General features: G+C 40.7%; 1 protein-coding gene across 4 annotated transcripts in view; it reads right to left on the bottom strand.

Annotated features, from left to right (window-relative positions):
* Nucleotides 1-27,285, bottom strand: part of GIGYF2 (GRB10 interacting GYF protein 2) — a 674,098-nt gene that overhangs the window by 200,566 nt on the left and 446,247 nt on the right. For all 4 annotated transcript variants that reach the window (XM_033959534.1, XM_033959536.1, XM_033959537.1 and 1 more), the window contains one exon: nucleotides 11,031-11,131. In XM_033959534.1, coding sequence (XP_033815425.1) covers nucleotides 11,031-11,131 — 101 coding nt within the window. The remainder of the gene's footprint in view (nucleotides 1-11,030; nucleotides 11,132-27,285) is intronic.

Below are 27,285 nucleotides of genomic sequence, written 5' to 3'. Positions count from 1 at the left end.
CGCCTTTGCGAAGGAGCCTTGTGAAGGAGCCAGGCGCCCAGCAGCTACATCTAAACCACAAACTGTAGGTATTTTCTTCTCTTACTCATTCTCTTTCTCTTCCTTTTCAGGTAGCTGCACGCCAGGCACCACTTTTACACCTCACACACACTGAGAGACTAAAGAAAGGAGAAGAAGAAATGGAGGCAGCAGGCACCCAGCGGAGCTTCCCAGTCTACTGCACAGAGTGTCATATGTACGACTACCTCCCCTCCGGGAGGCAGGCGTACATATGCGGTCGGTGTCAGGAACTGGAAAGCCTGAAGAATGAGGTCGGGAGACTGCAGGTCAAGGTCCAGGAGCTGGAGGGGCTCCGTGCTTTAGAAGAACCGTGCTGGGCAACTGAGGACCCCACCAGAGACAGCCACATTGAGGAGCAAGTTAGGGAGCTCGAGAAATTCATCGAGGAGGCCTGCAGGATGGTGGGGGTACAGGATCACCAGCAAGTCAGACAGGACCCAACTGATGAAAGACAGAATCCACCAGATGGAGGACGGAATCCACCAGACGCCGGGGGAGAAGGACTTTGTGGAATACCCGAGCAGAGAGAGGAGGCCAAGACCCACCAGAACTCAGAGGGAGAAGTAGAGGACCACACCAAAGATACAGACTTAAGACCAAAAAGGAAACTGAAGAAGGGGAAATCTGCAGTCATAGTGGGTGACTCAATCCTGAGAGAAGTTGACAGTCACGTAGCAGGAGGGAGAGAGGACCGGCTAGTGACATGTCTCCCAGGGGCAAGAACGAAGGACATCACCGACAGAATCGAGAGGATCCTGGATGGAGCGGAGACAGAGGAGACAGCGGTGATAATCCACGTTGGAACAAACGACGTCAGCAGAAGAAATTACAGCAGGACTACACTAACCGAGCAGTTCCAGACCCTGGGAAGGAAGTTGAAGCTGAGGACACGGAAGATAGCTTTCTCAGAGATCCTGCCAGTACCGAGGGCAGATGTAAGGAGGCAGACCGAGTTGCAAGCCATAAACGCATGGCTGAGGAGATGGTGCGAAGAGGAAGGCTTCCACTTTGTAAGGAACTGGTCAACTTTTTGGGGTAAAAACAAGCTCTACAGGAGGGACGGACTGCACCTGAGCACGACAGGAACAAGAATGCTGGCAAATAACGTCAAGAGCACAATAGACAAGGCTTTAAACTGAGGAGAGGGGGAAAGCTGACAGTCGATCTGGTGTCGACGCTTCGGGAAGGAATATCAAAGGAAGATATTGAAAGGGAAAAATGCAAAGTAGGCCTCCAAGGCAAGCGGGAAAATTGCGAAAAAGGACTCAAAGACGAACTACAGGAGTTCAAGGAACAAGTGAAATTAGACAGCGAAAAGAAGGAAAAACAGCAGGAACTAAAAGGACATGCAGAAATGAGGAAGACAGCTGAGGACAAAGAAATCACACCATGGGAAGGGGAAGAACAAAATGGGACTCAGGGGCTGGCACCCCAAGAAGGGGACGACAAGAGAATCAACCCACAAGAAAGAACAACAGGGAAAGTAAAAAACCAAAACTTAAATTGCTTGTACGCCAATGCAAGGAGTCTATGGACCAAAATGGGAGAGCTGGAAGTCATGGCCAACAAAGAGGACCTAGACATAATTGGAATCACAGAAACATGGTGGTCTGAGGACAACAAATGGGACGTAGTACTACCAGGTTATAAACTCTATAGGAAAGACAGGACATGTAAGAAGGGAGGAGGAATAGCGCTATACATATAGGACTCCATTCACTCAACCAGGATGGATACGGCAACAAGGGCAGAAGGTTTGGAATCGCTATGGGTTAAGTTACCAGGAAGAAAGGGAGCCGACACAAAATTGGGACTTTATTATCGCCCACCTGGACAGCCAGAAACAAGTGACAATGACCTAGAAGCAGAATTGAGGCAGGAATGCAAAAGCAGAAGGGTGACGGTTATGGGAGACTTCAACCACCCTGGGATAGACTGGAGCATTGGACACTCCAGCAGCGCGAGGGAAACAAAGTTCCTGGAGGCTGTGAGGGATTGCTTCTTGGAGCAGCTGGTCCAGGAACCGACACGAGGAGATACCACTCTTGACCTAATCCTCAACGGTCTAGGGGGACCCGCAAAGGAGGTGGTAGTAGTAGGGCCACTAGGAAACAGTGATCATAACATGATCCAGTACAAACTAGAAATGGGAACATCAAAAGTGAAGAGAACCACAGCGATGGCACTCAACTTCAGAAAAGGGAACTACGAAGCTATGAGGAAAATGGTGAGACATAAGCTCAGAAACAGCTCACGGAAGATGGAGACCGTAGAGAAAGCCTGGTCCCTACTCAGGAACACGGTGCAAAAAGCACAAAACATGTACATCCCCAGGTTTAGGAAAGGGTGCAAACAGAATCAAACAAAAAACAAGGTGTGGATAACAAAGGAAGTGAAGAAGGCGATAAGCGACAAGAAATCATCATTCAGAAAATGGAAAAAGGACCAAACTGAGGAAAACCGGAAGGAACACAAAAAACACCAGAAAGCGTGCCACCGAGTGGTTAGGGAAGCAAAAAGAGAATACGAAGAGAAGCTGGCTGGGGAGGCGAGAAACTTCAAACCGTTCTTTAGGTACGTGAAGGGGAGGCAACCGGCAAGGGAGGAAGTGGGACCGTTGGATGATGAAACCAGAAAGGGAGTGGTAAGAGAGGAAAAAGAGGTAGCAGACAGGTTAAACAAGTTTTTCTCGTCGGTCTTCACGAGCGAGGACACATCCAATGTACCAGAACCTGAGGAGATTATAAGTGGGGATCTAGATGAAAAGCTGGAGCGAATAGAAGTAAGCCATGAGGACGTTCTACGACAGATAGATAGATTAAAAAGCGACAAATCACCGGGCCCGGATGGAATCCACCCAAGGGTACTAAAAGAACTGAGAAAGGAAATAGCGGAAACACTCCAGTAAATATGTAATCTATCATTGAAAACTGGGGAGATCCCGGAGGACTGGAAAATAGCAAATGTCACGCCTATCTTTAAGAAAGGATCAAGAGGAGACCCGGGAAACTACAGGCCGGTGAGCTTGACTTCGGTTCCGGGTAAGATGATGGAAGCACTTATTAAGGACAGCATCTGCGAGCACATGGAAAAAAATGGGCAGCTGAGGGAGAGCCAACATGGCTTCTGCAAGGGAAGGTCTTGCCTCACAAACTTACTACATTTCTTTGAGGGAATAAACAGCCAGATAGACAAAGGGGAACCCATAGACATAATTTACCTCGACTTCCAAAAAGCTTTCGACAAGGTACCCCACGAACGGCTGCTTAAGAAGCTGTGGAACCACGGAGTGGAGGGGGATGTATACTGATGGATTAAACACTGGTTGGCGGGCAGAAAACAGAGGGTTGGAGTGAAGGGCAAATACTCAGACTGGCAACGGGTCACGAGCGGAGTTCCGCAGGGGTCGGTGTTGGGACCGCTTCTGTTCAATATATTTATAGACGATCTGGAGACAGGGACGAAATGTGAGGTTATCAAATTTGCAGATGACACCAAACTCTGCAGCAGGGTTAGAACCATGGAAGACTGTGAAAACCTGCAAAGGGACCTAACGAAGCTGGAAGAGTGGGCCAAAAAGTGGCAGATGCGTTTTAATATAGAGAAATGCAAGGTCATGCATGTTGGGAAAAAGAACCCGATGTTCAGCTATACAATGGGGGGAACATTGCTAGATGTAAGTACCCTTGAAAGAGACCTGGGTGTGCTGGTGGATACAACAATGAAAGCATCAGCACAATGCGCGACAGCCTCAAAGAAAGCAAACAGAATGCTGGGTATCATCAAGAAGGGTATCACGACCAGGACAAAAGAAGTCATCATGCCACTGTACCGTGCAATGGTGCGCCCGCATCTGGAGTACTGTGTCCAGTATTGGTCGCCGTACCTCAAGAAGGACATAGCATTGCTTGAGGGGGTCCAGAGAAGAGCGACGAAAATGGTAAGAGGTATGGAAAACCTTTCGTATGCCGACAGACTAGAACAGCTGGGGCTGTTCTCCCTGGAAAAGAGGAGACTTAGAAGAGACATGATACAAACTTTCAAGATCCTGAAAGGCATAGATAAGGTAGACAGGGACAGATTCTTCAGACTGTGGGGAACAACAAGTACAAGGGGGCACTCGGAGAAACTGAAAGGGGATAGGTTTAGAACCAATGCCAGGAAGTTCTTCTTCACCCAGAGAGTGGTGGACACATGGAACGCACTCCCGGAGGTTGTGGTGGGGCAGAAGACACTACAGGGATTCAAAGAAGGTTTGGATAAATTCCTGAAGGAAAAGGGGATTGAGGGATACAGATAGAAGTAAGGATAGGTTTTTTAGGGCAGGGAACACTTGACAGGTCATGGACCTGATGGGCCACCGCGGGTGCGGACCGCTGGGCACGATGGACCTCTGATCTGATCCCGATGGAGGCAACTTCTTATGTTCTTATGGTCTGGGATGGACTGGAAGGATACTCTCTTGGAGGAAGCTCCGGTGGAACCTGAGTGAAATGAAGAGAGTATCCTTTCCTGATGATGGTAAGCACCCAGAGGTCGGATGTAATTATCATCCATTGGTTGTAAAAATGATGGAGACGACCTCCTATAGAGGGAAAAAGAGACAGAGACTGAACGGTGGAGGTTATGCTCTGTTGTAAACAGTCAAAAAGGCTGAGAAGCCTTAGGTGCAGCAGAAGGTTGGGGTTTCTGTTGCTTCTGAGGTTGTTGTTTTTTCAGAGGAGGGCGAGTATAAGGAGCCGGCTTTGGAGCCTTTGATAGGTTTGGCAGGAGCTGGCTTTGGTTTAGGTCTGACTACAGAAGCAAATGATTTTTCATGGTCAGATAATTTCTCTGTGGCTTCCTCGATGGATTCATCAAAGAGGTCGTTGCCTTGACAAGGAATGTTAGCTAAGCGGTCTTGAAGGTTAGGATCCATGTCAATGGTACGAAGCCAGGCAAGACGACGCACAGCCACAGAGCAAGCAGCCGCTTGGGCAGATAACTCGAAGGCATCATAAAATGATTGGAGGAGATGCAGACATAATTGAGAGAAAGCAGCAATGACTTCTTGAAACTCAAAATGCATTTGGTTATCCAAATAAGCCAAAAACTTTGGTAGAAGAGAAAGAAGAAATTCAAAATAAGTGATGAAATAAAAATTATAATTGAGGACTTTAGAGAACATCATAGCATTCTGGTAGATGCGACGTCCAAATTTGTCCATAGTTTTCCCCTCCTTACCAGGAGGAACTGTGGCATAGACCTTGGAAGGATGGGATCTCTTCAAGGAGGATTCAATAAGCAGGGATTGATGAGATAATTGTGAGTTGTTAAACCCTTTGCGATGCACAGTTTTATACCTAGAGTCCAGTTTTCCTGGAACAGCTGGTATGGAAAAAGGTGTCTCCATGCATCGAGCAAAAGTCTGATTCATAAGCTTATGAAGTGGAAGCTTAAGACACTCTGCCGGAGGTTGAGGAAGATGCATGACTTCTAGATACTCCTTAGAATATTTGGAGCCAGTATCCAATTGAACATCCAAGTCTACAGCCATCTGTCGCAGGAAAGACGAGAAAGATAGCTAATCTGCCAATGCTTTGCCTCGAGAAATACTCAAGGACGTTGAGGCAGCCTGTGTTGAAGAAGAAGCTTTGGCATGGAAAAAGGCATCAAAGGAACCTGGTGACTTGGACAAGGCAATCGAGACCGGAACATCCTCAAGATCCGGCATCGGAGACCTTGAATGAGGAGTCGGTGGTCTGGTCAAGGTTGGAGTAGATCGAGGCTTCGAGGTGGATGGTTTGTCCTGAGAAGAAGAACGATGCCTGGAAGGATGCCTCGATGAAGGCCTCGAATGGTGGTGAGAACTGTGTCTGGAACCAGATTTCGAGGATCGAGGAGATTTCGCCTCGGAGACGTAAGCAACCGATGCCGATATATGAATAGGGATAGAGGCTGTAGATCGAAGCTCCAGAGCCTTAGTGGAGGAAACTCGATGCACTCTCAAAGACTCTGCTCCTTGTTTAGTGTGAGGATTCTCTTCGAGGCACTCGCAAAGAATCTGCTCCTTGCTTTTCTTGCTTGGATGGCAGACCAGACATTCGCAGAGACTCTGCTCCCTGCAAAGAGTGTGGAAGCTCAGACTGGGGCAAAGGAAGCGGCTCGACCTCGCGGGAGTCTGCTGAATGCCCAGGCTGGATAAGAGGAAGCAGTCTAGGTCCCATGTTAGTAAGGAACTGAATAAACTGCTTCTCTAACATGGTCTGGAAAGAAGCCAGCAAGGATGGATCCGCGTCTGAAACCGGACCACCTGCTTTGGCTGGAGGTTCCTTTGAGGTAGTGTGAGTGTGTTTCGACTTAGAAATCTTGGACACTTTAATCACCACCGGTGGAACCGACTGCTGAGCTATCTGACCTGAGGAAACAGGGGAAGATACAGCAGATGACATCAAAGCAAGAGCCGCTGCAAACGATGAGGGTCTGATGTGGCTCGAGGTGGAAGCAGTAGGCACAGACGGAGCCTCAATGGAAGTCGAGGCCAAAGACACTTTTCGAAGTCGAGGGATCAGTAGGAGACTCCATCTCGAAAAGCTTGTCCACCAGAATGCAATGATGCTTGAAAGCACGAGGCTGAAGTGTTTGGCAAGGTAGGCATGACCTAGGATGATGTTTCGGCCCAAGGTACTTGAGGCAGCGTCTGTGAGGGTCCGTGAGAGAGTTCGCGCGCTGACACTTTCTACACCTCTTAAAGCCTGTAGCAGGCCGGGACATAGACGGAAAAATAGCCGCCACAAAGTCGAAGCCCTCGGGCTGCGGCCAAGCGGCCTGTCCCGGAAAACGAATGGAAGAAGAAAAATGGTTTGTTTTTTTTGACTAAAATAAAAGAAATAAAAAAACCCAGCGATTCGTGAAGAAAAAAACAAAACAAAACACAAACCGCGGATGAGAGAAGGCACAAAGTGAACAAAGTTAAATGCAGAGAGTCAAAGACGGACTTCTTGGCTCCACGGAAAACTGAGAACTGAGGAAACGCGCCCTGTGCTGGGCGGGAAGGCACTCGCGCATGCGCGGTGCAGGCGACTCGAAACTTCGAGTTTCTTCAAGCAAGTCTGCTTGTGAGGTGTCCGCATCTGGGCTCCGTCGATGACGTCAACCATATGTGAGAATACCTGCCTGCTTGTCCTGGGATAAAGAAGACTATGAACAAGGAGACATCCTGATATTTGTATAGCAGTGTCTTTCAAACTTTCTCGAGCCGGGGCACACTAAAGGTAGTGGCCATGGCTCGAGGCATCCAGAAGTGTGCAGACGTCACCGTGATGACATCACATCGACATTCTCGCATGTGCAGAGGCCCTCCAGATGGGCCCTGAGACGCCAGTAGCGGGTGCCAGTAGGGAAGAGGGCCGGAGAGGAGAGGCACTGGAGCTGGCTGATTGCCTACAGCAGTGTTTCTCAACTACTTCAAGCTAAGTACCCCCTAAGTCTAACAAATATCAACGGAGCACCCCAACCACAGACCTCCCAAGCTCCGTCTTAGGCCCACCCAAGCTGTCCCAGATCCCACCCCCTTTACTGATTGTAATGCAATTTTTACCATTCATTTTTCACATACACACAATATACACAACAGATATAAATTCTCAAAACTGACACATTTCAATCACTATATTGAAAATAAAATAATTTTCCCTACTTTTGTTGTCTGGTGACTTTATTTTTCTGTGCATTTAACTATATTTTCAGTGCCTTCTTATCCACTGACTGTTTTTCTCTCCTTCATGTTTTGCCTTGCATCCATCTTTGGCATTAACTTAACATTCAATTTTTCCATTTTTTTGCTTTCTTCTCAAAATCTACTTATCCATGTCTTCTCTTCCCTTCCAATCTCTCTCTCCTTCCCCCTCCACCCCTCGCTTCCACCCTCACATTTCCATGGTCTGACATCTCTCTCCTTCCCCCTCAGTAGTCCAACATCTCTCTCCTTTCCTCCCAGTAGTCCGACATCTCTCTCCTTCCTTCCCCCCCTTCTTAGTCTGGCATCTCTCTCCTCTCCTTCCCATAATCTGGCATCTCTCTCTACTACTACTACTACTACTATTATTTCTATAGCGCTACCAGACTCCCCTCCTTCCCTTCCATTCCCTGGTCTGGTATCTCTCCCTTCCTTTAATCATCTCTCCTCCCCCCCAGTGTAACATTTCTCTCTCCCTTCCTCCTTTCTGCCCCCTGCAGTCCATCTCCCTTCCCTTCTCCTCCGGACCTCATTCCCTCCCCCAATGCCGCTCATAACTAATATGATCTCTCCCCATGCAACATTTCACTCTCCCCTCCAGTGTGCAGTACCTTTCCTTTCTGCCAGGTCCAGCAACACCTTTTCTCCCTTACTTTTCCCTCCCCCCTGTCCAGCAGCACCTCTCCCTCTCCCCCTGTCCAGCAGTACCCCTCTTCCCTTCCCCTCCTCCCCTGTCCAGCAGTACCCCTTCTCTTTCCCTCCTCCCCTGTCCAGCGGTACATCTCCTCTCTCTAGCAATAGCTCACTGTGCTTTTAACTTCGCCACACAGCTGCTGTTAGCATTAGTTTAGATACAGTTCCATCAGGCAGCCTCGGGGCTTTTGCTAGGCCGGCCCACCTCTGTTGCTGGAGAATGTGGTGAAATCAGTTAGTTTAGCGGGGTTTGAGATGACTTGGGGAAATCCACTGTTTATTCCTAGGATAAGCAGCATAAAATCTGTATTGCCACTTGGGATCTAGCTAGGTACTTAGGACCTGGATTGGCCACTGTTGGAAACAGGATACTGTGCTTGATGGACCTTTAGTCTGTCCCAGTATGGCAATTCTTACGTTCTTATGTGCCCCAATCTAGTCTCACTCTCTCCACTGTCCTGCCCCCAGTCCAGCACCACTTTTACTTCTTCCACTATAAATCTAGCAGCCCCGAGTCCAGGAGCACTCTCCTTCTACATTTTCTGCTCTCAGTACCTTAGCACCTTTTTCTCCCTTTTTTCCCCAATGGAAGGAGTACCTCTCCCTCTCACCCTGCCTTCAGCCCAGCAGCACCTCTCCTTCTCCCTCCTCTGCCCCAACACAGTAGCACCTCACCCTACTACTCATGTCTAGCAGCACCTCTCCTTCTTTCTTTTCTACCACCAGTCCAGCAGCATCTCTCCCTCCCACCATCCAGGTCCAGCAGCACTTCTCCCTTTGCCTCTCCCCGACTAGCAGCAGCATCTCTCTCTTTCCCTTCCCCTGACTAGCAGCAGCACCCCCCCATGACTAGAAGCAGCACTCCCCTTTCCCCTCCCCTCAACTAGCAGCAGAATTCCCCTCTCCTGAAAAGCAGCAGCTATTTTTTATTGTAACTTGCCTGTACAGCCAGAGTCAGCACAGCGATTTTCTCTGGCAGTCTCGGGGCCTTTTCTAGGCCAGCCTGTCTCTGAGGAAAGAGGAAGTTGCATCAATGAAGGTGGACCCAGCCTAGCAAAGGCCCCGAGACAGCCAGAGAGAATTGCTGTGCCGATGCTGGCTGTTCAGGCAAGTTACAACAAAGACACAGCTGCTGCTGCCAAACAGCTGCAGCAGCTACAGACATTCTGTGCTGCGTACCCTCTGGGTTAACATGTACCATGTTGCTGGGAACCTCTGCCCTAGACCTTGTCCTCACCAAGTGTGATTCTCTTATCATTTCTGAGGGGTCTGCCCAGCCAGAATTGTGGTCTGCCCACTCTTGTTTCTCTTGACCTATTAAACATCCCATCCCTTCAATCCTTCACCATCTTTCTTACAGCATGTTAGGCGTCTCAACCTTACAGAGCTATTGTTAGTAATATGTAATTTATCTTTAAAATTAAGCATTCTGGTGATCGCATATCAAAAAAGATAGCAGAATTAGAAAAGGTACAGAGAAGGGTTACAAAAATGATAAAGCAGATGGAACAACCTCCCTATGAAGAAAGGCTAAAAAAGCTAGAGCTTTTCAGCTTTGAGAAAAGACGGCTGAAAGGAACTATGATAGAAGTTTATACTGAGTGGAGTGGAACTAGGTAGACATGAATTGTTTGTTTACTCTTTCCAAAAATACAAGGACTAGGGGCAAATGATGAAGCTACTAAGTAGTAAATTTAAAACAAATAAAAAATTTCATCACTCAATGTATAATTAAATTCTGAAATTTGTTGTCAGTTAGCTTAGCAGGGTTTAAAAAGGGTTTGGATAACTTCCTAAAAGACAAGTCCATAAGCCATTATTAAGATGGACTTGGTGAAATCCACTGTCCTAAGATAAGCAATATAAAATCTGTTTTACTCTTATCTTGCCAGGTACTTGTCACCTGCACTATTAGAAACAGGATACTTGCCTTGATAGACCTTTGGTCTATCCCAGTATGGCAACTCTTATGTTCTTACATTCTATGGCACTTATCTCAAATTGGAAACGTAGCACACAGAAAAATTTGCACCCATAACATAGAGAAACCAAAATTGAAAGCAATGTCATCTCTCCCAATGTGCCTATAATAATTACATACTAAAAGCCCTGCAACAAGAAGCAGTGTTTGTATGGAGCCGCTCTATGATCCCAATAATCTAGCAATCTATACCACTATCTACAGTGTCATTTACTAGGAGATTTTAATATCCCCAGACTTAGGATGAGAAAGTTTCAGTGCCAGAAATGCTACCAGAGGTAGGACATAGTCTCAGCACTTTGAGTTTAATGCTGAGACTATGTCTTCCTTCTGGTAGCATTTCTATTTCACTCACTATGTAAATCCAGGTGAAAGACAAGACAATTATGAGCTCAAATTTTCCATTTCAATAAACATTCATGATGGTAAGAGAGTTGAGATATACATTCCTACCCTAGAAAAGAAAGAAATGAGTACAATATTCACTCCAAATTGCAGACATACTTTGAATTGCTCTAAATGGTTATTTGTCAGTGGTCTATTTAGTGCCCTTATGCAGCATGTTCTCAAGGTGCTTACCTTTGCTGCCTTGGCCTTTTCAAGCTGCTGAAGCTGGCCAAGAGCTGAACTCTGAGAAGCAGTATCAACAGGAAGATCCCAAACACTGCTGCCTTCCCACACTGAAAAAACAAACAAACCAGATATTATTACAATATGCATCAAAAAGTATGTAGAGACAAGACTTGCAAAGAAATCCCATGTATATCTATTCAGCTCTGTGTCCTGAAGGAATGTCTGATCTTTTTACTTTATCAGGCAACAATAGCCAGCTACATGCATCTCAGTAAGACTAATGGTTAATAGGAAATTATTAGTTTGCCCTATATTCTTACTAGATAATTCCAAGTTTATTAATTATTTATATGCCGCCTATCAACGGCGGTTGTCTAAGCGGTTTTGCATTCAGGTACTCAAGCATTTTTCCTTATCTGTCCTTGTGAGCTCACAATCTACCTAGTGTACCTTGGGCAATGGAGGATTAAGTGACTTGCCCAGGATCACAAATAACAGCACTGGGCTTCAACCAACAACCTGAGGGTGCTTAACTACTAGGCCACACCTTCCTCTTTGTATAGGTTGTACATGTTTTCAGAACCTAAAACTTATTTTTCTTAACTAAGAAACCCTGAGGAATTTGTCTACTGCTAAAGTAAAGTAGCCTAGTAATTACAACAGAGGGCTGAAACCAGGGATGTTAGGGTTCTAATTCCACTGATGCTCCTTGACCTTGGGCATGTCACTTCATCTTCTACTGCCTCACAAACCAACTCAAGGATTGATTTACTATCATGCATTAGCATGTTAGTACACATTAAACACACATTACAGAAAATATTTTTCTTACCTTATAATTTTCTTTTCTTTAGTCCCAAAGGATTAGTTTATACTTGTGAGTTGTGCCCATCTAACATCGGGCAGAGATGCAGAGTAAATTAGAACATTGCCACATAAGGTTGCTGTGAACTAGTTCCTTTCAGTATTTAGATAGCCAAGCAGTAAGAAGTAGAAATCCTGTCTCTTTAAAATTTGTTGTTTTTTTTAAACTCTGAAGAGCACACACTAGCCTTGTGCCTAAGAAACAAGAAAATCAACAAATAATCCTAACAAAACAGGAGAAGGGTGGGATCTGGACTAATCCTTTGGGACTAAAGGAAAGAAAATTATCAGGTAAGAACTAATTTTTCTTTCCTTTGCGACTCCACATGATTAATCCATACTTGAGTAATATATAAAAACAGTCCTCAAGTTAGGAGGGCACGCAATAACCTTTCTGCAAGAACAGAAGCTCTAAAGAAGCTTCTGCCCTAGCTGTCACATCTAGATACTTATAAAATATATATGTGGACTATGTGGTGGCCCTACAAATTTCCTTTTCAAAAACAGCATGGGCTTCCTCAAAGAAAGTAGGATTATACCCTTATAAGTTGAGTTTTAAGATGGAAGGTAGTTATTTTCCCTGCTAAAAAATAGGCTGGAGAGATAGTATACTTTAATTGATGAGCTATAGTTGCTTAAGAAGCACACAAACCCTTTCTTCGAAGACAAGCAGGGGATATGCAGGCATACTTCTTGGTAAAGTCTCAGACTGAGTGTCAGTGCCCTTCCCTAGCTATAATAAGCTTTAAGCTTACTGAGCATGTGCAGAAGCCCTAGTCCTCGAGCTCCCTTCCCCTACTCCTGTCAGTTTTTTTCTCAGCCACTCCTGTACGATCGCAGCTCTCCCCTCTCTTCACTATGAAAAAAATAAAAAATAATAGTAATAGACAGAGAAAGCCAAAAGGCTTTCTTCATTCTTTTTTTTTTTTAAATTCTTTATTCATTTTACATCTTACAAGTATATCAGAAAATAACGTTCAAATTTATACAATATCACTTGATTATCTATCATTTTTAACTTAAATTATAATATTTAAACTCTCCCTCCCAACCCTACTAATTCATATGTAGTTACATATATCATATAATATATTATATAGTCTATCCTATTAATCTAAACATTTAATATCAAATCAGAAATTCCTCCCCCCCACACTTTGCAATTATACTTATTAGGGAAAAATGATATTCTAATCATTACTCATTACAATATTCTATTAATGGCCTCCAAACCTCCTGAAAGTTATTAAAATTTCCTTTCTGCAAGGCTAACATTCTTTTCATTTTGTACATATGACATAGTGAATTGCACCAAAAACTGTAATTTAATCTATTCCAATTTTTCCAATTAGTCTGCTGAATGGCGACTCCTGTCATAATAAGTAATAGCCTATTATTCTTTGCAGAAATTTGACTTTTCTTCCTCATTAACATTCCAAATAATATAGTATCATAGGATAAAGCCACAGGATTTTCCAACAAACAATTTATTTGGCCCCAAATCGATTTCCAAAAAGCCAAAATGAATGGACAACAGAACAATAAATGATTGGGGGCGTGGCTTAACGCGAGCACGAATGGAAGTGTGATCGCGACGCTCCTCATCACTAGGCAACTATTAATGAAAATTAACCCCATATTACAGAATTTTATCAAAAAAAAAATAAATTCCTACGATCCTGAAGTTATGATGGACTAATGTTGACTTTCTTCGCTGAGACGGAAGAGACGCCTGGGAGGTGAAAAACCAAGAAGCAAAGGTGCCGTTTTTTGTGTCTTGAGCAGTGCTGTGCGGAAGGCTGGAGACCGACGGGGATTGAAACTGGCGGTGAACTGCCTAGCGACAAGGAGAGAATTTTCCTCTTTATAAATAATTTATATGGTGGGCTGGTTCCTGTCAGTCAGCGGTTTTGAAGTGGCCCTCCTCTGCCGGTGATGAGGCGAGGTCTGGTATGTGTGTGAAATAAAATTGACAACGGTTTTTGAAACTTTTCCCTTGCTGCTAATCTTTAAAAAACAAGAATTGTGAATGATTAGTATTAATATTGATCTCCTCTGCTGAAATTGAGACGGATTCTGATATAGGAGAATCAAGGGTGGGATTGCCGGTTTTTTGTTCAGCGCTAGAGCAGTGCGGCTTCGGGGCAACTGACAAAAAAGACCTGAAGGGAAAAGAAAGAAAAACTGCTGGTTTTCATTGTTTTTAATATCGGCTTCATTTTTCTGTTGATGTGGCACGGTAATAAGAAAAGATGTTGAAGTTTTAAACTGTCTAAAAGATTGATAAATAGAGGAAAACATCGATCTCATTATGAGGCAATTGTCAGTTTGACTTCTAAATGCTATGACAGTTTGAAATAGCTCTCTCCTGACGGTACTGAGTTGGAGTCCTGAGAGAGATCAATTAATCCTCAGATTGAAGCAGTTTCTTGAGACATAAAATCAAGACACTTTAAAGGGAAGAACATTGAATATTACATTTAATTAATAAACAGAAAAGTTTTCACTTCAGACTGATTGGGATAGAGGGCTGCCTGTCAAAGATAAAAATATGACAGTTTGATATAGCCCTCTCCTGTTTAATGTCAAAGCAAAGCCTGAGGAAAAAAAATTATTTCTTCTATGCTGAATAACATAGTGTTGAATTTCTGCTGTTTGAAGTCAGAATCAAATTCTGAGAGAGAAAGACTTAAGAAAAAGGGGAAAAGGATCTCTTTTGTTGATTATTATCAAAGAAATTTTTATTCTGACCAGCTATATTGAAACCAAAAAAAAAGGAAAAAGATTATTCTTTGATAAAAAAGGGGATTAATAAAAAAAAAAAAAAAAAATTGAGAGAGAGGAATACATGCATTTTCTCTCAATAATTAAGTGCCGAAGCGCTGAAGACAAATAAATATCAGCTTATTAAAATAAATACTGAATTGAATATTACTTTCCTCTGACAAAGCTGCGATTGGGCTTGTGAGAGAGGAGACAGAGAAAAGGTTCAACGGAACTTTAAAAAACTGAAACAGCAAGACATTGAGAAATTGAGAGACGCTGAGAAAAAACAGAAGAAAATTGCTTAAAATTGGTCAAAATAGGAAAAATAACTCTTAAAAAGTGTTGCTCTCCTCAATCAGGGCTGCGATTGGGCTTGTGAGAGGAGAAAAAAAAAAAAAAAAAAAAAAAGAAAAAGTTCCCCTACTTCATTGAAAAAGTGAAATTGAGAAAAGAATTTTCAAACTGACATAGGTAAAGGAAAAAGAAAAGAGCTTAAAAAGAAAAATTTTTACTTCAAAAGATAGAACAAAATCTTGGAAGAAAAGAGATTAAAAACCTAAGAATACCAAATCTAAAAGACTAAATACAAGAAATAATAATAACCAAGAAAAATAAAACAATAACATGGCAAGTACCAGACAAAACAAAAATGAGGCTGGTACATCTGCAAAAAGACAGAAACAAGAACAAATAACACCAAGCAAGATACCACTTCCTATCGAAGAATCAGACACATTAAGCAAAACAGAAGTTATGGAAGAACTAAAACAAATCAAACAAATGCTCAAGGAAACTATAACTAATATGTCGGAAATGAAAGAAGAAATTTTAAATATACATAGACAAATGGAAGTTAACAACAAAAGAACAACTGAACTAGAATCAAAAATGGAAAATATAGAATGTGAATCAAAAAGATGTAAAAACGACAGCCTGGAATTAAATAAATTAAAAGATCAACTGGAGGATTACGAGAATAGAGGAAGAAGAAAGAACATCAAACTCTTTGGAATACAAGAAAATTTAGAGGGAAAAAATACTATCCTTTTCCTTGAAAATTTAATTCCAAAAATTCTACAGTTAGACTTGAAACAACCAATTGAAATTGAAAGGGCGCATAGAATCCCAATTAAAAATTTAGAAAATAAAAACAGACCAAGACCAATCATTTTCAAAATGTTGAGATACCAACAAGCAATAGAGATACTAAATGCTGCAAAAAAAGATAAAAACTTAAATTATAAAGGATCAAGATTATGGTTTTTACCAGACTTCGCCAAAAACACAGCAACTAAAAGAAAAAGACTACTAGACATGAGACCTCTACTCAAAGAAAAAGGATTTAAATATGGTCTATACTACCCGGCGAAAATGAGAGTGTCATCTGGAGACAAGTCCTTATATTTTGAGGATCCTGAAAAACTAAAAGATTTTCTCTCTAAACCAGAACCTATGATATATTAACATAATATATTAAGATGGTTTTGAAGACTCTATGAAAAATTAGAAAATATAACATATCGAAATATTTGAAGAAATGGAGGAAAACAATACAAAGAAAAGACAATAATAATTATATGAAAGAAAGAACAGAATATAGGAAAATTATTAAATAATACACTGCATATATGTTTAAAATAATTATATGTTGAAATCATAATACTAAGGAAATACAAATTAACATATTGTTAAATGGAAAATGATACATTAATAAAATGTTATGGAAAATGATTAAATAAATATAAAAGATCAATATAGATAGATAGAAGGGAAATTTGTTTAAACAATTGAATATTGATTGCCTGGAATGGGGAGAATGTTAGGATTACAGTTCCAATGTGTATCCTTAAGCAGCCAATGTATTGGGTGGGAAAGGGAGGGATAAGGAGAATATTTATTAGAATAATTAAGGGAGATACATTAGGGTTAAATATGTGTGTCATGAAGAAAATTTTTTGGATATTAAATATGAAAGAGGAGAGGAAGAATAAGATAATGAAAAGTATTAAAATATATAATGTCTTTTAAAATATATTCTATTAATGTCAATGGCCTGAATCACGTAATTAAAAGGAAAAAAATATTAACATTTTTAAAAAAACAAAATGCAGATATTTACTGTCTGCAAGAGACCCATCTTAATATGAAGGAATCACAGAAATTATCAGGTGGATGGATAAAAGAATGTTTTTTTGCTCCAGCAGTGGGTAAAAAAGCAGGGGTTGCAATCCTTATAAATAAAAAATGTATGGCCAATATAAAGGTAAAAAATTCAGATCCACATGGAAGATGGATACATATCGATATAGGTATGGGAAATGATACCCTGACGTTATTTAATATATATGCCCCTAATTCGAATCAATCAGAATTTTTCAAAAAGCTACAAAATATGTTATTACCACTGGCTGCCTCTAATTTAGTGGTGGCTGGAGATTTTAATGCTGTAATGGATCCATTATTGGATAAAAAACCAGGTAAAAATATTAAATCTTTAGGTCTAGATAATTTAGTTCGATCATGTGATTTGAAAGATATATGGCGTATTCTTCATTTTAATGATCAGGAGTATTCATTTTGTTCACAGGTTCATAAATCATTTTCAAGAATAGATTATATTTTTGTTTCAACAAATAAAGTGCAACAAGTGATTAAAGCCTCCATTGATCCTATTATCATTTCGGATCATGCGGGAATATGGATAGAATTACAATTAGATCAATTAGAAAATAATAGACCTCTTTGGAGATTTGATAATGCATTGCTTGTGGATGACAAATTTTTGGAAAATTTTAAAACACAAATTAATGAATTTTTTCAAATAAATTTAGTGGAAGATACATCTATAGAGAATGTATGGGATGCATTTAAAGCAACTATGAGGGGTAATATCATATCATATTCAGCTTTTATTAGGAAACAAATTAAAAAACAATATATGGAATTAGAAAAAGAAATAAAAATATTAGAAGCTAAATTGATAAGTAAATGGGAATATGAAGTATTGCAAACTCTTTTGAAAGTAAAAGGTAAATATAATGAATTAACTTCAAAAATGATAAGAAAAGATTTGTTTTCCAAACAAACGGTGTATTATGGAAATTCTAATAAGGCGGGAAAATTATTAGCAAATTATCTTAAGGCAAAAAAAAGGAGAACTAATATTAATGGAATAAAAGATGATAATGGTATAATAACAAATCAAACAAATATAATATTAAAACAATTTTTAAATTTTTATAAGGATCTATATTCTTCCGAACCTTATTTGGAGAAACAAAAAGATGGAAAAAAATTTTTAGATTTAATAAATGGACCTAAGATTCCTGATCATATAAAACGAAGTTTAGAAGAACCTATATCATTAAAAGAATTAGAAACAGCATTGAGATCTCTTAGAGTTGGATCCGCTCCAGGTGGTGATGGTTACACAGTAGAATTTTATAAAACATTTCAAAATATCCTCTCCCCACATTTATTAAAATTATATCAGACACAACTTATAAAAGGTAATATAAAAGGTACTATGGCTGAATCAATAATAATTGTTTTGCCTAAGCCAAATAAAGATCCTACTTTGGTTTCAAACTACAGGCCTATATCTTTGATAAACGTTGATAATAAACTTTTGGCGAAAATTTTGGCTTTGAGATTAGCCAAAGCTCTCCCACATATTATAGATATGCATCAAACGGGTTTCGTTGCTAAAAGACATTCCTCCAATAACTCTAGACTATTATTTCACATGCTAAACTTATCAAAAAAAATGGATGAACCGGCTTTTACAGTTTCATTAGATGCTGAGAAAGCATTTGATAGGGTAGAATGGAATTTTATGTATCAGGCTTTAGAATGGTTTGGTATAGGTTCTGGATTTATACAAATGGTAAAAACATTGTATAGCTTCCCGATTGCAAGATTAAATATTAATAATAAGATATCTGATGGTTTTCAATTGCAGAGGGGAGTTAGACAAGGTTGTCCTTTATCTCCTTTGTTATTTGATGTTGTATTAGAACCCTTATTGTTAGCAATACAGCAAACGAGGGAGATACAAGGAATTCCATATTCAGATATGGAATATAAAATTTCGGCTTATGCTGATGATATTTTGCTTTATTTGAGAAATCCAGAGTCTACCTTATCTTCTTTATTGGAATTAATTGATAAGTTTGGCAAATTTTCAGGTTATAAAATTAATTGGAATAAATCTGAAATTATACCCTTGAATGTTTACTGTGTAAAAGGATTATTTGATATTTTTCCATTCATATGGAAAGAAGAAGGATTTAAATATCTAGGCATTCAAGTTAAAAAAACAATTGAAGATACTGTAAAAGAAAATGAAAAATATGTATTAAAAAAAGTAATGGAGTTATGTGAACAATGGAACCCATTACATATATCTTGGTGGGGCAGAGTTCAAACTATTAAAATGATGATGTTGCCTGTGGTTTGCTACCAAATGAGTATGATACCTATTTATTTTCAGGGGTCCTTTTATAAGAAGCTTAATAGAATTTTAACAAAATTTCTTTGGCTTGGTAAAACACCTAGAATAGCTTTAGTAACCTTACAAAAATCAATTAAGGAGGGAGGGGTAAATTTTCCAAATTTCTATAGGTACCATCAAGCCTATATTCTACGTCAGGGTATGTATTGGATCCTCCCAGAACTTATAGATAATGCACCAGATTGGTTATATTTGGAATGGCGCCTTATGTTTCCCCTAAATTTAGTTCATTTACCAAGTATTAATATACCTAAAAGATACAGAGAAAATAAAATAATAATGGATACTTGGAAAACATTGAGATTTATTGATAAATTAACACCCATCCCAATATATAAATCAACTAATCAATCCATATGGATAAACTCCAAGATCAAAATTGGCGGAGCTCAAATCCTTTGGAAGAACTGGATTATTGCAGGAATTAGATCTCTAGATGATATTATTTCAGAAGGTAAACTGCTGGATTTTTCACAATTGCAACATAGATTTGGTCTTAATAAAACACAAAGTTTTAAATGGTTGCAATTGAAGCAGGCCATTCAGGTTGGGTTCCCTGAATGGAAATCATTAAACAATCAATATAGTTTAAAGTTCTTATGCTTTAAAGCAGACTTCCTAGGACATCAAGCCGCATTGTGGTATAAATTAATATCTGGATATTTGAATAAAAAACCAAAAAATGGTCTAAGAGACATTTGGAGCATTGAGATTGGACATCAAATTAATGCATCTCAATGGCCACTAATTTGGTCTTGGAGAATGGGATGTACAGTGTCAGCGTCTATGAGACAAACATGGTTCTTTTTATTACATAGAGCTTTTTGGACCCCTACTCGTTTACAAAAACTAGACAGTTCTAAGTCTAATAGATGCTGGCACTGTAATCTAGAACCAGGGACATTAGATCATTTATTATATCATTGTCCTTATATTAAAATTTTTTGGAATTCAATTTGGCCACAAATTAATAAATTAATGGAAAATCATATTGCAATATCATATGATACAATTTTATTTGGAACAATGATGAGAAAAAAAAGTCAAATTTCACCAGAAAATAATAAGCTTTTATTAATTATGACAGGGGTTGCCATTCAACATATAACTAACAATTGGAAAAATTACAACAACCTAAATTACACATTTTGGTGGAATACAATATGCCATATTTTTAAAATGGAAAGAACAATAGCAATACAAAAGGGGACATATAATAAATTTATAAAAATATGGGGGCCATTGACAAAATACTGTAATGAATAAATAATAAAATACTTTTTCTTCTTTTCTTCTTTTAGAGATTTTTTTTTTTTATGACACACATATAGGGGGGGTAAGGAAAACAATTTATATATAATATATTATAATATATGATACAAAATGTAACATATGATTAAAAAATAATAGAAGGGTGGGGGGAGGGAAAATGAATAAAATTTATCCAGAATATATTGTATTAGATATAAATATGTTATTGAATAATTATCAATTGTATTCTAATATGTTGTATACTTTTATAAAATTTGAAAATTAAAAATATTAAATTAAAGCAATAAAAGGGTGGGGGGAGGGTGAAGGGGAAAATCAAATTCAGACATACATTGTGTTAGATATAAAAGTGATACCATGCATTTATCAACTGTATTTTATTATTATGTACACTTTTTGTAAAATTTGAAAATAAAAATATAATGGAAAAAAAAAAAAAAAAAAAAGAACAATAAATGATCTAAAGTCCCTGCTTCGAGATGACAATGCCAACACCTATTAAACTTAGAGCTATCTAATTTTTGTAAACGAACAGGGGTCCAGAAAGCTCAGTGCAACAGAAAAAACCAAGTTTGTCTCATAGATCCCGACATTGTACAACTCATCCTCCAAGACCAAATTCGTGGCCATTGAGATGCAATAATTTGATGCTTAATCTCAATGCTTCAAATATCTCTAAGACCAGTTTTTGGTTTTTTATTCATAAATCCAGATTACAATTTATACCACTGTGCAGCCTGGAGTCCCAGGAAGTCCACCTGAAAGCACAAGAACTCTAGACTATATTGGTTGTTGACTCCTCAATAAACATATTTAAAAAAAAAAAAAAAAAATTTTTTCCATTCAGGGAACCCTGCATGAATGGCCTGCTTCAGTTGCAACCATCTAAAAAAAGAGAGAGAGAAATCCACATCAACAGATAAAAAACTGGAATCTGTCAGGAAGTCTGTCAAAAAATTAAAAGAAAAGAAAGAAGAAAAGAAACTTTAGCCGCTTCTAATGATTTTAAACTGCCAGCTTCTTTTATTTTGTGTTTAAATCCGGTGGTCTTTAGGACCGTGAAGAAATTTTTTTCTGCCCGGCGGCAGCCATGGATAACAGCACACCCTCAATCCCTCTTTGTGCCACTCCATCGAAGAAAAGCTTGAAGCCAGCAAAGCTTGCTCCCTCCCCCCAAGGGCCCTAATCGGTACCGTCGGAGGAGGGAAGTGCATTACCGCCACTGCAATTAATAATTTAAAAACTGGCACCAGCGGTGCCCCAAAAGAAACAGAAGCTTGCAGGGTTACAAAGAAATAACACCCCCTCTCCACCGGCATCTGCTTCAATGGCGCATTCCTGCCTGAAAGATTCAGGGATTACTTCGTTCGCTGTTAAGCACCTCAGAGGGAGCTCCCGTGGGCCCACTTTTGGCTTCGCGGTCCTCTCTTCTCATTAGCCTGCAGGATATGCTGTCAACATCAGGGGCTTCAAATAAACAGGCAAAAACCCAGGCAAAGACCAAACAGGTTGCCTCTCCAGTATCATTGAACCCTGAACAGGTACCACCTAAACACTCCTTTTTATTCTTCAGATTCTAATCAACCCCTCTCAAATTTTTTCTACTTTTTACAAAGGTTTATGCAGGATAATATTGCCCTGCTTCAACCTTCTGCCACTGCTGTTCTTATTGCTAACCTAGAATCCCAGCAGTGCCCTAGTTGTGTGGAACAGCTCCCTACTGACCGCTTAGTGAATATTCCACAGGACGTAGCTTGGGAGCTGTGTACCCCCATATGTTCCTCTCCAGTTCAAGGTCCTTCATCTCCCAAGGAGTGGTCAGAACAAGAGGATATCCTTCAGGTAGACTTGGACCAACCTACGCTACCTCTTACACAGCCAGCTATCACTGAAGAACATCCCTACCCAAAATTTTTACAGAAGATATCTTCTCTATTAAGTCTCAGTAATGATGCTACACCCACAGGTAGTAAGGATTTTCAATCTATTCTTCAATCCTTTAAGACTCCTGTGAGAGAAATTATCTCCTTACCAGTACATCAGGTCCTGCAGGATCTAAGCCCCTCTCAGTCTCCACAGCTTCTAAACTTCTGGAGCTAAAATACAAAGTAGAAAAGGTGCCTGGTCACAACCTCCTTTAACTTCCTTACCATTCTATGGTCTCAGAGTCAGCCATCAAGAAGTCCAAGACATCTAAAACTCCTTCTAATGCTCCTCCAGGTAAGGACTGCCATTTTTTAGATTCTACCAGCCATAAAGTATACCAAGGGTCCATGCTTTCATAAAAAATTATGGCCAATCAGCTTCAAATCTTACATGTCCAACATTAAATTTTACAGCAACTGGAGTTTGCTCCACCTGAGGTCATTCCCAATGTTCATGTAGCTCTATAGGAGTCCACTTGTCACTTAATCAAAACCATTTATGACACTTATGATATGATGACTAGGATGGCGGCAGTGGCTATCGCTGCCCGATGCGGCTGCGAGCAACAGACCTCAGAGAGACTGGCAGATGCTCCTTGTTTAGGAGACAGCCTGTTTGGGGCAAAGGTACAGGCCACTGTGTCACAATTAAAGGAGGATTCCTCAGCCAGTCATGAGCTTTCAGCACATCCTTCTGATCAATCTCAACACTTTTGTCGTCCTTCCTCTACTTTCTTTTCATAGAGCATACCAGGAACAGTTTTTTCAGCAATACTATCCGTGATGATGTTTTGCTCCTTACAGCAGGACAACCTTACAAAGATCTCAACCTCCTCAATATGGGCCAAGTCAACGGCCTAGAGACTGTAAGCAACCTGCTGTCACTCAACAACCTCGCTCAAACCTGCACTTAGTTTTTGAGGCTAACTCAATTCTTCTCAGCTTGGGAACAAATCACGACAGATCAGTGGGTCCTCAGCATTGTGTCTCAGGGATATCTATTAAATTTCCTATCCCCTGTCCCACCTTCTCATATCTCACTACCATCAACAGTTCCTCCTCAACACGTATCTCAATTTGCATCAGTTATCATTTCTTCTGCAGAACAGTCCCACAGAAGAGGTACCATCTCTGCAGATCAATCAGGGATTTTACTCAAAGTTTTTTCTTATCCCCAACCTCAGACCTCTCAATATTTAGCTAAAAAGAGAAAAGTTCAGAATGATATCTCTTCCTATGATTCTTCCCTTCCTCAGGTAGCATGATTGGTTAGCCATCCTAAACCTCAAGGATGCATACACCCATATTCCCATTCATCCATCCCACTGACGCTTCCTACACATTAAATTCCTCAACAGGCATTTCAAATACAAGGTTCTTGTCTTTTGGCCTATCGTCATTTCCCCGGATGTTCACAAATTGCCTGGTGGTGGTTGTGGCACATTTGAGAAAACAGCATCATATAGTGTTTCCTAACCTCGATGACTGGCTACTAGTGGCCCATTCCAAGGACCGTCTCCTTCTCACCATTCAAACCACAGTGCACACCTTGCAAGCCCTAGGCTTCATCATCAATTTCCAGAAGTTCAAGCTAACTCCAGTTCATACCCTCACATTCACTGGAGCACTCTTAGACACCACCTCTGCAAGGGCCTATCTTCAGGAAGGCATCAAGCCATAACCAACTTAGTAAGCCTAGCGAGACAATCAGCTTTTCAACCAGCTCGAATGATTTTACGCCTATTAGGCTACATGGCAGCCTCACTTTCATTAGTACCACATGTCAGGCTCTACATGCGACCATTACAGTGGCACCTGAAGTTTCACTGGAATCAACATCTCCATTTGCTGTTAATGCTGATTCTTTTGCTTTGAAACAAAGGATTCCCTCCTGTGGTGGATTAATTCTACCTTCCTGCATGCAGGATGTCCGTTCCAGCTTCCGCCACCTTGCCTTACCACAACCACTGATGCTTCCAATCAAGGCTGGGGGGCACATCTCAACAGCCGCAAGACTCAGGGTCAGTGGTCAACAAACAAAAATTACCTGCATATCAATCATTTAGAGCTCCGAGCAGTTTCTTATGCTCTTCAAAACTTCTGTCTTTAGATTTCCCAAAGAAAGATTCTCATTCAGACAGACAATCAAGTGGCCATGTTTTACATAAACAAGAAGGGGGGCTTGGGATCCCTCAAACTCTGCAGGGAAGCCTGCCGTCTTTGGAACTATGCCCTGTTGCTTCAAGTAGATCTTCATGCAGTCTATATTCCAAGAGAACACAATAGCCTGGAAGATTCCCTCAGCAGGAAACCTGACCTTCACGAGTGGACCCTAAATCCTGCTATCCTAACAAACATTTTCCAGCAAAGGGGAACTCCTCAGGTAGATCTATTCACTTCTCAAATCAATGCACAATGCCATCTCTTTTGCCCGCTACGTCCAGCTCCACGAGCACTGACAAGGGATGCTTTTTCCATTCCATGGGAGCACAATCTTCTCTATGCTTTCCCACCATTTCCTCTCATTTCCAGGGTGCTTCAGAAAGTTATCACGAACAAGTCACAACTCATTCTCATTGCAGCCAAGTGGCCCAGACAAATATGATATCCACTGCTCCTGGATCTTCTAGATGCTCCTCCAATTCCCTTAGGGGATCATCATTCTCTTCTTTCTTAGCACAATGCCCTACTACTGCATCCCAATCTCCGCAGTCTCACGGCCTGGAAATTGAGAGTTCCCTTCTAACCAACCTTCCTCTCTCTCAATCAGTGAAGACAGTTCTGCTTGCAGCAAGACGTCCTTCTACAAGAAAATTCTACTTGGCAAAGTGGAAATGTTTTTCTCTCTGGGCACAATCTCAAGAACCTCTTAATTGCCCATTGGACCATATCTTTACCTATCTCTTGCATTTGTCTGATTCAGGACTCAAAACAAATTCTGTGCGACTTCATTTGTCAGCCATCTCAGCGTACCACGCATTGGTGCAAAGTAAACCAATTTCGCAACATCCTCTCATTTCTCATTTTGTAAGAGATCTTATTAATCTTAGACCTCTGCTCAGAGATCCTACTCCATTCTGGGACTTCAACGTAGTCTTGGAACAATTGATGAAGGACCCTTTTGAACTGCTAGGGTCTGCATCTCTCACTTTCCTTTCCTGGAAAACAGCTTTTCTTATAGCGCTCACATCAGCTAGAAGAGTTAGTGAGCTTCAAGCCTTAGTCACCTATTGTCTTTATTTACAGTTTTTTACAAATAAGGTGCAGTTACAAACTCACCCTAAATTTCTTCCCAAAGTAGTTTCAGACTTCCACAACCAATCACTTTACCATCGTTTTTTTCATCTCCACACACCTCTGAGGCACAGGAACGTCTTCATTCCTTAGATTGCAAAGAAGGCACTTCTTTTTTACCTCAGGTCAACTTCTCATCTCCGCAAATCGAGTCAAATATTCATTTCCTACAACCCAGCTACCTGTAGTCAACCAGTGACAAAAAGAGCCATATCCTCATGGATTACACACTACATCCATTTTTGCTACACAAGAGTTCATATGCAGCCCCCTGGTTCAATTGGGGCACATAAGACTGTGAGCTACAGTGACTTCAATAGCAAACTTAAAGTCCATCCCAATCCAGGATATTTGTAAATCAGCTTCCTGGTCTTCTATACATACTTTCACCAAGCTCTACTGCTTAGAAAGTTTAGCTCAAGATGTTCGCGTTGGTCAATCAGTTTTACATAGCCTCTTTGCATTATAGACTGTTTCTACTTCCTGTATGCTTTTTCAGCTTGGGACTCACCAACAAGTTTGCCTGCATATCCCCTGCTTGTCTCCGGAAAAAGCAAAGTTGCTTACCTGTAATGGGTGTTCTCCATAGACAGCAGGGGAATGCAGCCATACTTGCTGCCCACCATCCCCTCATCTCTATTGCTAGAGATAAAATTGACAGGAGGAGGGGAGGGGGCTCAAGGACTAGGGCTCCTGCACATGCTCAGTAAGCTTAAAGCTTACTATAGCTAGGGGAGGGCACTAACACACCAGGCTCAGTCAGAGACTTCACCAACAAGTATAGCTGCATTCCCCTGCAGTATACGGAAAACACCCATTAATAATAATTTTATTTTTATATACTGTCAAAGCCAAAGTAGTTCAAGGCAGTTTACAATAAGAAGAGATGGACAGTCAGTGAAAAAAATAACAATGAAGTCTTTGAATACATGAATATTTGTGGGGAGTAGAGAGATAGAGTAAGAGTCGCATGTAAGTACAATACCGGGGGACATGCAAGTAGAATACTGGGGTAAGGCTTTAAGAATTCTTGGTTACAAATCAGTTAAACAGGTTGGTTTTGACTAGTTTTCTGAAGTTAGGTAGGATGAGGAGTGCTTGATGATGTTACCTAGCCAGCCGTTCTGTTGACTTGCTTGGAAAGCAAGAGTTCTGTTAAGGAATCTTTTGAATCGGCAGGTTTTTGTTATTGGGTGGCTAAACATACACATTCTGCGTGTAGGCCTGGTTCAACAGTCCAATTTAAAATGGGAGACCAGGTATAGGGGGGCCAAACCAAGAATTAATTTGAAACAAAGGCAGGGAAATTTGAACAGTACTCTTGCTTCTAGGGGCAGCCAATGGAGTTTTTGATAGTAGGGGGTTATGTGATCCCATTTTTTTATACCGAAAATCAGTCGCACTGCTGAATTTTATATGATTCGGAGTCTTTGAATGGTTTTCTTGAGAGACCCCAGATAAATGATGTTACAATAGGCAAGCAGGCTTAAAATGGAGGATTACACCAATAAGCGGAATGATGCTGCATCGAAGAACCTTCTGGTGGTTCTTAGCTTCCACAGTGTCGAGAAGCCTTGTTCTGTGTGAATATCTAGAGTGAGATAACGGTCCAGCGTCACTCCCAGGA

The sequence above is a fragment of the Geotrypetes seraphini genome, chromosome 9 (genome assembly GCF_902459505.1).
Source record: "Geotrypetes seraphini chromosome 9, aGeoSer1.1, whole genome shotgun sequence".
NCBI lineage: Eukaryota > Metazoa > Chordata > Amphibia > Gymnophiona > Dermophiidae > Geotrypetes > Geotrypetes seraphini.
The sequence above is the reverse complement of the archived record's forward strand: the minus strand, read 5'-3'. Positions and strand labels throughout refer to the sequence as shown.